The 10,574-nt window shown below is 48.1% G+C and overlaps 1 protein-coding gene across 1 annotated transcript; it reads right to left on the bottom strand.

The window, feature by feature from the left end:
- Positions 1-4,367: 4,367 nt before the first annotated feature.
- Positions 4,368-5,416, bottom strand: LOC123143417 (chlorophyll a-b binding protein of LHCII type 1). Its single transcript, XM_044562340.1, has one exon. The coding sequence runs from the start codon at positions 5,301-5,303 to the stop codon at positions 4,506-4,508; it is 798 nt and encodes a 265-aa protein (XP_044418275.1). The 5' UTR covers positions 5,304-5,416; the 3' UTR covers positions 4,368-4,505.
- Positions 5,417-10,574: the final 5,158 nt, after the last annotated feature.

The raw sequence follows: 10,574 nt of genomic DNA, 5'->3' as shown, positions 1-10,574 counted from the left end.
CGTCCTATTCATGGGGAGGCAACGGAATGCGTCTTGTTCATGGGGAGGCAACGAAATGCGTCGTGTTCATCGGGAGGCAACGGAACGCGTGGGAGCCAACCGGCTGGGTCGGAATGGAATGCGTGGTCGTGTTCATCGGGAGGGCTTGGACGGAACAGGCGATGGAAACGAGGCCTGGCGTACCGCAGAACGGAGGAAACGGCCTTGTGTTCGACCGGCCACGTTAGAAACGGGATCTTGTTCATCAGGAGGGGTCTGGCATACCGCAAAACGAAGGAAACAGACCTCCTATGGTCGAAATGGGGGTCCTGTTGATCGGGAGGGGTGTGGTGTACCGCAAAACGGATGAAACGGATCTCCTACGGTCAAAATGGGGGTCCTGTTGATCGGGAGGGGTCTGGCGTACCGCAAAACGGACGAAACGGACCTCCTACGGTCGAAACGGGGGTCCTGTTCATCGGGAGGGGTGTGGCGTACCGCAAAACGGGACTCCACGGGATATTGTTCATCTCCACCGTCGACCTCCTCTAGCCTCCACGGGCTCCTGTTCATCCAGTCTCAACCGCGCGCTACTCCACCGGCTACTATTCAACCACCCCTCCACGGGCACCCCTCCACCGTCTACTGTTCATCCAGCCCTCCACACCACGGGGTCCTGTTCATCCACCGCTCCACAGGCACCCCTCCACCGTCTACTGTTCATCCAGCCCTCCACACCACGGGGTCCTGTTCATCCACCCCTCCACGGGCACCCCTCCACCGTCTAATGTTCATCCAGCCCTCCACACCACGGGGTCCTGTTCATCCAGAGGTAACGCCACCGCTCACTGTTCACCCAACCCCCCCCCCCCCCCCGCAACACTCACTGTTCATCCCAGAGGCAGCATCGATCGGCTTCAGTTAGCAGCAGTAGCGAAGGAATCGCTCGATCGAGTTCAGTTAACAGCCATCGATCGATCGCTCGGGTTCAGTAACGCGTAGCCTGCAGTGCAATCGCTCGGGTTCAGTTAGAGCCCAACGCCTCGCTCGGGTTCAGTTAGAGCCAACGCCTCGCACACACGCACGTACATGTACGAGACAAACGCGCATCGCTCGGCCCCCGACCTCCCACCGTAACCGGGAACTCCCCGAAAATTTCCTCCCCCTCGCTTCTACCACGGTTTTTTCCGTCATGGACGGCCCAAAGAATGTCATGCGGCTGCGTCTCCGGCCCGCCCAGGACGGAAAGCCCATTTTCTGTCATGATTTTTTGTCATAGAAGTAGGAGCCCACCATATCTATGATGATACCGGGTTTTGTCACAATTATCATCATAAAAGTGTCATATGTATGACAGAAAAAAATTGGTTTGACCCAAAATGTCACGGATGTGTCTTTTTTTTGTAGTGCACGCTCGGGCGCTGCCCATATCCGCCCATTATTTGGGTTGGATATGAGGGGTGCTAATCCACCCGGGCGTTTGAGGCATGTTTGAGGAGCTCATTTGGTTCATTTTTTTGTGACTTGTCAGTGACCAGGTTGTCCGTCCGGGCGTTTGAGGCGGGTTTGAGGCGTCTGGCACAAACTTGCCCACAGAGAGCATCAATTGTTGCAACGTTATTTTGGCATCTTAAAGCATCTCTAACTGAATTCTCAAAAACACTTAACTCTTCAAAGGATTTCATTTTGATGAGTTAAGTCGTAGCTAACTAAGCCCTCAAACGGTTGACTTCAAAATTTAAGAAGTTAAGCCTCAAAAGTTTCCCAATTAGCATAAATTTGAGCGCCCCCAAGTTTTTGCAGAAGATTCTCGTTTCTCCTCTCCCGCCCGTGACATCTCCTCTTCCCAACTCCGCCACTGCAGCCACCAAACGCCCCAATTGCACCGGGAATATGGAACCGCCCACCGCCGACCCCTCCCACCGGCGTAGATGAACGCACCAAGGAAATGGCCTGGGATGAAGACCACCATGCTCTCCGTCGCGTCGTCCACAAAATCGATCGCGCCATCTACAAAAGACAACCTCCTGCCCTTCGGTTGCTCCAGCCAACGATAAGCGAATGAAGAAGCCAGCATCGGCAGGCAAGGCCTTCGATGAGGTGACAACAAAGAAGAGAAATAAGCCATCAACTTTGAGGCCCTCTGCATGCTATGTGGTGCCGATGCCTTCTCCTCCATCTCCGGTCACCCCCTCACCTCCTCCGCCACCACCTACGGCCACTATAGCTGACCGAGATAATCACGCCCACCAAGTGTTCATGGATCCAAGCACAATGGATGACACGGTGCGACAAAATTGGCAGCTCAGTCATGGTGAGATTTTAACCAAATAGATGTTCAGCAGGCGTGGTAGTGACGGTGATGATGGAGGCGACGGTGATGGTGCTGCTGGTGGTGATGGTAAGCACGGGAGTGCTTGCTTTGGTGCACTATAAACTTGATAAATCTGTGGTGTTTTTTCATGAACTTCATCGATTTAGTCACTTTTGGATGAAGTATACACATGTTTACATTTGAATTGTTGGACTGGATGAACTATATGTATGTGTGTACTTGAAACGCTGCATATGGTGCATTTGAATCATTCAAATTATTTATGAAATATTGCGCAATTGTTTCAAATGTATGTTCCAAAGGATGAACAAATTCTCCATAAAATTTATAATGAGCTAAATATAAGGGTTCGGTTAGCTTCGACCAATTTATTAACTCTTCATATTTGAGCAGTTAATGTTTGAAAAGAATGTTTAGTGAGTTATAGGATAGGGCTAGGCTATCGAGTATTGATGGCAAAATGAGCCAAACTACAATTGGGGCAAGTATCATACCGATGTGGTTGTCTCGACACAGACACGCGTCACTAATTATTTTTTGCAAATTCCACCTATAATTTTTTTGAACCATGCTATTTCATCTCCTATTCCGTTCTCTTCCTCTTCCTTGAGTGGCAGATGCGTTGTCATTGGCTGCAACACTTGATATAGGTAACAATGAGTGTTGTCACGAGAGTCGGACGGTCAGTGCATGTTGAGCGATACCAGGGCAGCTGTCTGTGTCCATGTCGTATTGCAAATTGATGAACAAAATTGCTTCCGTCTGCCAAGTTCGTGTACCACGGGCTTCTTTTACTCTTAATTAAAAACAATTTATATGGATAAAATCAGTACTATTTGTACAGGGATGGATAAAATCAGTATGGTTCTGAAGGCAAGCTCGTGTTCATTTCCGAAAAAATCTTGTTACACAAGAGGGTTTATCCTGAACACATAATAGCCTTAGAGCATCTCTAGCATTAGCCTATAAAACAGGACCGCTAAACGGTCTTTTATGGCCCCAATTCTCATGCCAAAATAAAATGCCTTCGGCTCCAACAACAACCTCTATTTCTCGCCTCCTTTCTTTTTTTCTTCACCATTTTCAAATGTACTCTATGTTTATTCATAATTTAACTCAGAAATAAATCAAACATATTAGGATGCAGCAGCAGCCAACGCATACTTTAATGCAGCCGCCTCCTCCCCTCCTAAGAAAAGCCTAGGTTTTCTCGGCCTTCCGTCGGCGCCGCCATCGGTCCACGTCGTCTTCGGTGGTCTTAGGGCCATGGCGACGCGGTGGATCCTGGCCCTTGCAGGCGGGAGGGCTCTATTTTTAGACGTTTCTTCGAGTTTTGTTAGGTTCCGTGTCCTACTTTGGAAGACGAGACGAAGGCGGCTCCTGAATATGGAATAAGATTCTCCCCGTCTAGCCCCTATCCCGGTGGTGTGTCTAGTATCGTCGGTGGGCGTGTGGATGCGTGTCTCCGGCAGATTTGTCCTTGGTGGATCCGCTCGGATCTGGTGGTGCTTTTCGCGGCGCCTGGGTGTCGCCACGTCCATCTTGTAATCAAGCGTTCTCAATCTTTTTCTTCCGTTGCAACGCGCAGGTATATTTGCTAGTACAAGCAAAATTATAGAGCCAGATATACCTGTCCATAAAATACGTCTATGCCTTCATCCACATACTACATGGAGAAATACACTCAATATCCGCCGCGCCATTCACAACACTAGAGTGAACGCTGTCACTATGCTTTCAGAATTCCTTTGCCCTAGTACTCAAGCCTCTAGGTTCAGGGGTGATTGCTTTTTTTACGAACTTTGACAAACATTGCATTGCGATGCACTAGTAAAACACTACGAAAATGACTCTCTGTACAACGTTGGGGCCGGCATGCAACCATACAAGCAAACGGGCTCTCCGAACAGACAGCATGATCACGATGGTCGATGGACCATAAGAAAATGAGAGCATAAGTTGCCGTCACGAAGAGCGACTTCTGATTAAATAACGCCCAAGTATTCATCGTTCTCATTTCTCATGGAGCAACACACAGGCTACATCCAGGACATGAAGCAAGCGGGCAGATCAAACCATTTCCCCAAAGATCCTTGTAATTTACACCATGATGTTACAATCTGAACCACACATTATGTGTGCAGTTCACCGCAGTTGTGGCTACAACTCGCAGCTAGCGAGCGCCAACGCCTCACTTGCCGGGGACAAAGTTTGTGGCAAACGCCCATGCGTTGTTGTTGACAGGGTCGGAGAGGTGGTCGGTGAGGTTCTCGAGTGGGCCCTTGCCGGTGACGATGGCCTGCACGAAGAAGCCAAACATAGAGAACATGGCGAGGCGACCGTTCTTGACTTCCTTCACCTTGAGCTCCGCGAATGCCTCTGGATCGTCGGCAAGGCCCAGTGGGTCGAAGCTGCCGCCGGGGTAGAGTGGGTCGACAATCTCACCAAGTGGGCCGCCGGCAACGCGGTACCCCTCAACGGCACCCATGAGCACGACTTGGCATGCCCAGATAGCAAGGATGCTTTGTGCATGCACGAGGCTGGGGTTGCCCAGGTAGTCGAGGCCGCCCTCGCTGAAAATTTGGGAGCCGGCCTTGAACCACACGGCCTCACCGAACTTGACACCATTGCGTGCAAGAAGCTCGGGGAAGACGCATCCGAGCGCACCGAGCATGGCCCACCGGCAGTGGATCACCTCGAGCTCCCGGTTCTTGGCAAAGGTCTCGGGGTCGGCCGAGAGACCGGCGGTGTCCCACCCGTAGTCGCCGGGGAACTCGCCGGTCAAGTAGCTCGGGGGCTCTCCGGAAAGCGGGCCGAGGTAGAGCACACGGTCGGCACCGTACCATGGGCTGCCTGATGAAACCTGCTTGGCCTTTGCAGCGGTCTTGCGCATAGTGACTCGGGCCTCACCAAGGAGAGCTGATGAAGCCACGTTCTTCACTGACTTGCCGGCGAAGGCCGAGGAGAGGGACATGGTGGTAGTCGCCATTGCGCGGCTAAGGCAGGGGAGGTGCAGTGAAAACTGAAGAGTGGGTGTGGAGATGGTTTGAGACGAGTGGAGGATGGAGCTATTTAAGGAACTGGAGCTAACATAGGGGATTGAGCTCTGGTCTGTGTGTACCGACAAGATAGATATATACAGGAAAAAAAATCTTGGTCTTCGATGCTATTGGTGCAGCAGGGATCTCGTCATCCCTCAGGACGTGGCAACTTGAGACCCAGAGAAAGGAGATATGTTGTGGCTAGGCCTAGGATCTTGTTGGAGAATGGAGACGCGTGATTGGATGATGGATCACATGTCGATGCTCGCATCATCAGCTCACATGGAACGAGACAGTAAACTTGTCACTGGTGAAGTAAGTAGCGCAAGCGTGGTCAAGAAAGTGTTGGCAATTTGAGGCCATACGATCATTGCTTATTTTTTTATTACTCCCTCCATCCGGAAATACTTGTCCTGAAAATTGTTGTATCTAGATTTATTTTAGTTATAGATACATTCATTTTATTCATTTCTGGGACAAGTATTTCCGGACGGAGGAAGTACTTTCTTTTTTGGTGAACTATACATGAAAGCCTCAACATCTGAGAATACACCACGTAAAAATATAAGTTCGCCTCTTTTATTCCTACTAGAATAAAGACATTACCAAAATGAGCCACGTCTTGAAAACAAGGACATGTTAAGTGTGAATTTTTAATTAAAGAGTAAATAACACCAATGGTAAACACAAGCTTGCCCACAGAGAGCATCAATTGCCACAACGTTATTTTGGCAACTTAGAGCATCACTAACTGTGAATTCTCAAAAACGCCTAACTCTTCAAAGGATTTCATTTTGAGAAGTTAAGCTGTAGCTAACCAAAACCTCAAACAGTTAACTAACAAATTTAAGAAGTTAAGCCTCGTAAGCTTCCCGATTAGCATAAATTTGAGCGCCTCCAAATTTCAACAAAAGATTCCCGTTGCTCCTCTCGCGCCCACGGCGCCTCCTCTTCCTGCCTCCGCCGCTGCATGCACCGGACGTCCCAATTGCATCGGGAGTGGAAGCGCCCACCGCCTCCGCACCATGGGCGACCCCTCCCGCCAACGTAGATGAATGAAGCAAGGTAATGGCTCGGAACGAAGACCACCATGCTCTCTGTCACGCCGTCCACGAAGATTGGCCGCAAGGCCGCGCCATCTACAAAGACAACCGGCCGCCCTTCGGTTGCTTTGGCCAGCGGCATGCGGATGAAGAAGCCGGTGCTGGCGGGCATGGCCTTCGATAAGGCGACAACAAATAAGAGGAATAAGTCATCAACTTTGAAGTAAATGGGGAATCAGAGTTGCCGGTAATGATAGCGGTGGCTCCATCCCGATCGCCCATGCTGCTGCAGGAGGAGGTTGGGGCGGAGGGAGTCATCGCAGGGTTTCGATTGTTAGTACCGCTATCTCCATAGATGGGGGGAGGGGGGCAGATAGGTCCAATCAACTATCACCTTTGCATCAGCACGAGAACCATGCAAATGCTCATCATCCCTAACTGTCTAATGGGTCGGTCCCTTAGGCCCAATAGTCCAATCAACTAGTATACTGCGTTTCGGCCGCTGGAGTAGCGTCCCCTTAGGCCAGCTAGCCCACGAAACACAAACAGGGCACCCAGATCAGATCGGAAGGCTAGAAACGGCCTGGTCAGAAAAATGAACGGTCCAGATGTCTGATGGCATGAGAGGCCAGGGATTAGGCTCGGTGTTACTATTGGGAACGCAGTAATTTCAAAAAAATTCATACGATCACGCAAGATCTATCTCTAGGTGATGCATAGCGACGAGAGGGGAGAGTGTTGTCTATGTACCCTCGTAGACCGAAAGCAGAAGCGTTATGACAAAGCGGTTGATGTAGTCGTACGTCTTCATGATCCGACCGATCCTAGCACCGAAGGTACGACACCTCCGCGATCTGCACACGTTCAACTCGGTGACGTCCCATGAACTCTAGATCCAGCTGAGGTCGAGGGAGAGTTTCATCAGCACGACAGCGTGGTGACGGTAATGATGAAGTTACCGGCGCAGGGCTTTGCCTAAGCACTACGACGATATAACTGAGGTGGATATCTATGGAGGGGGACACCGCACACGGCTAAACAATCAACTTGTGTGTTCTAGGGTGCCCCCTGTCCCCCGTATATAAAGGATCAAGGGGGGAGAGGTCGACCGGCCCTCCTACGGCGCGCCAAGAGAGGGGAAACCTACTAGGACTCCAAGTCCTAGTAGGTTTCCACCTAAGGAAGAGGGGAAAGGAGGAAGGAAGAAGGGGAAGGGAAGGAGGGGGGGCGCCCCCCTTCCCTTGTCCTATTCGGACTCAAGGAGGGAGCACGGCCAGCCCCTCCCGGCCCTTCCTCTTCTCCCACTAAGGCCCATCTAGGCCCACTAGTTCCCCCGGGGGGTTCCGGTAACCCTCCGACACCCCAGTTTTATCTGAAACTTCTCCGGAACACTTCCGGTGTCCGAATATAGTCGTCCAATATATCAATCTTTATGTCTCGACCATTCCGAGACTCCTCGTCATGTCCGTGATCACATTCGGGACTCCGAACAATCTTCGGTACATCATATCACATAAACTCATAATACCAATCGTCATCAAATGTTAAGCATGCGGACCCTACGGGTTCGAGAACTATGTAGACATGACCAAGACTCACTTCCGGTCAATAACCAATAGCGGAACCTGGATTCTCATATTGGTTCCTACATATTCTACGAAAATCTTTATCGGTCAAACCGCATACAACATACGTTGTTCCCTTTGTCATCGGTATGTTACTTGCCCGAGATTCGATCGTCGGTATCTCAATACATAGTTCAATCTCATTACCGACAAGTCTCTTTACTCATTCCGTAATACTTCATCCCGCAACTAACTCATTAGTCACAATGCTTGCAAGGCTTATGGTTATGAGTATTACCGAGAGGGCCCAGAGATACCTCTCCAAAACACGGAGTAACAAATCCTATTCTCGATCTATGCCAACCCAACAAACACCTTCACAGACACCTATAGAGCACCTTTATAATCACCAATTTACGTTGTGACGTTTGGCAGCACACAAAGTGTTCCTCCGGTATTCGGGAGTTGCATAACCTCATAGTGTGAGGAACTTGTATAAGTCATGAAGAAAGTTGTAGCAATGAAACTGGCACGATCAAAATGCTAAGCTAACAGATGGTTTATGTCCATCACATCATTCTCCTAATGATGTGATCCCGTTTATCAAATGACAACACATGTCTATGGTTAGCAAACATAACCATCTTTGATTAACGAGCTAGTCAAGTAGAGGCATACTAGGGACTATATGTTTTGTCTATGTATTCACACATGTACTAAGTTTCTGGTTAATACAGTTCTAGCATGAATAATAAACATTTATCATGAATTAAGGAAATAAATAATAACTTTATTATTGCCTCTAGGGCATATTTCCTTCAGTCTCCCACTTGCATTAGAGTCAATAATCTAGATTACATAGTAATGATTCTAACACCCATGGAGCTTTGGTGTTGATCATGTGTTGCTCGTGGAAGAGGCTTAGTCAACGGGTCTGCAACATTCAGATCCGTGTGTATCTTGCAAATCTCTATGTCCCCCTCCGACACTTGATAATTGAAGCATCTCTTGATGTGCTTGGTTCTCTTATGAAATTTGGATTCCTTTGCCAAGGCAATTGCACCAGTATTGTCACAAAAGATTTTCATTGGACCCGATGCACTAGGTATGACTTTGGTACCTCCCTGCTATGCTTATAGCAAGACATACATCAGGTCTGTTACACAACATTGCATACATGATAGAACCTATGGCTGAAGCATAGGGAATGGCTTTCATTTTCTCTCGATCTTCTGCAGTGGTCGGGCATTGAGTCTGACTCAACTTCACACCTTGTAACACAGGCAAGAACTCTTTCTTTGACTGATCCATTTTGAACTTCTTCAAAACTTTATCAAGGTATGTGCTTTGTGAAAGTCCAATTAAGCGTCTTGATCTATCTCTATAAATTTTGATGCCCAATATGTAAGCAGCTTCTCCGAGGCCTTTCATAGAAAAACTCTTATTCAGGTATCCCTTTATGCTATCCAGAAATTCTATATCATTTCCAATCAACAATATGTCATCTACATATAAGATTAGAAATGCTACAGAGCTCCCACTCACTTTCTTGTAAATACAGGCTTCTCCAAAAGTCTGTATAAAACCATATGCTTTGATCACAATATCAAAACGTTTATTCCAACTCCTAGAGGCTTGCACTAGTCCATAAATGGATCGATGGAGCTTGCACACTTTGTTAGCACCCTTTGGATCAACAAAACCTTCCGGTTGCATCATATACAGCTCTTCTTCCAAAAATCCATTCAGGAAAGCAGTTTTGACATCCATTTGCCAAATTTCATAATCATAAAATGCAGCAATTGCTAACATGATTCGGACAGACTTAAGCATTGCTACGGATGAGAAAGTCTCATTGTAGTCAACTCCTTGAACTTGTCGAAAACCTTTCGAAACAAATCGAGCTTTGTAAACAGTAACATTAACGTCTGCGTCGGTCTTCTTCTTAAAGATCCATTTATTTTCTATGGACTGCCGATCATCGGGCAAGTCCACCAAAGTTCACACTTTGTTCTCATATATGGATCCCATCTCAGATTTCATGGCTTCAAGCCATTTCACGGAATCTGGGCTCATCATCGCTTCCTCATAGTTCATAGGTTCATCATGGTCTAGTAACATGACTTTCAGAATAGGATTACCGTACCACTCTAGTGCGGATCTTACTCTGGAAGACCTACGAGGTTTAGCAGTAACTTGATCTGAAGCTTCATGATCATCACCATTTAGCCTCCTCACTAATTGGTGTAGGAATCACGGGAACTGATTTCTGTGATGAACTACTTCCCAATAAGGGAGAAGGTACAATTACCTCATCAAGTTCTACTTTCCTCCCACTCACTTCTTTCGAGAGAAACTCCTTCTCTAGAAAGGATCCATTCTTAACAACAAAGATTTTGCCTTCGGGTCTGTGATAGAAGGTGTACCCAACAGTCTCCTTCGGGTATCCTATGAAGACGCACTTGTCCGATTTGGGTTCGAGCTTATCAGGTTGAAGCTTTTTCACATAAGCATCGCGGCCCCAAACTTTAAGAAACAACAACTTTGGTTTCTTGCCAAACCATAGTTCATAAGGCGTCGTCTCAACGGATTTTGATGGTGCCCTATTTAA

The sequence above is a fragment of the Triticum aestivum genome, chromosome 1B (genome assembly GCF_018294505.1).
Source record: "Triticum aestivum cultivar Chinese Spring chromosome 1B, IWGSC CS RefSeq v2.1, whole genome shotgun sequence".
Taxonomy (NCBI): Eukaryota; Viridiplantae; Streptophyta; class Magnoliopsida; order Poales; family Poaceae; genus Triticum; species Triticum aestivum.
This window is presented reverse-complemented; position numbering and strand designations above follow the sequence as displayed.

Bases quoted from the DNA above. Each gene is read 5' to 3' on its own strand.
- LOC123143417 (XM_044562340.1), bottom strand. From the start codon at position 5,303: ATGGCGACTACCACCATGTCCCTCTCCTCGGCCTTCGCCGGCAAGTCA.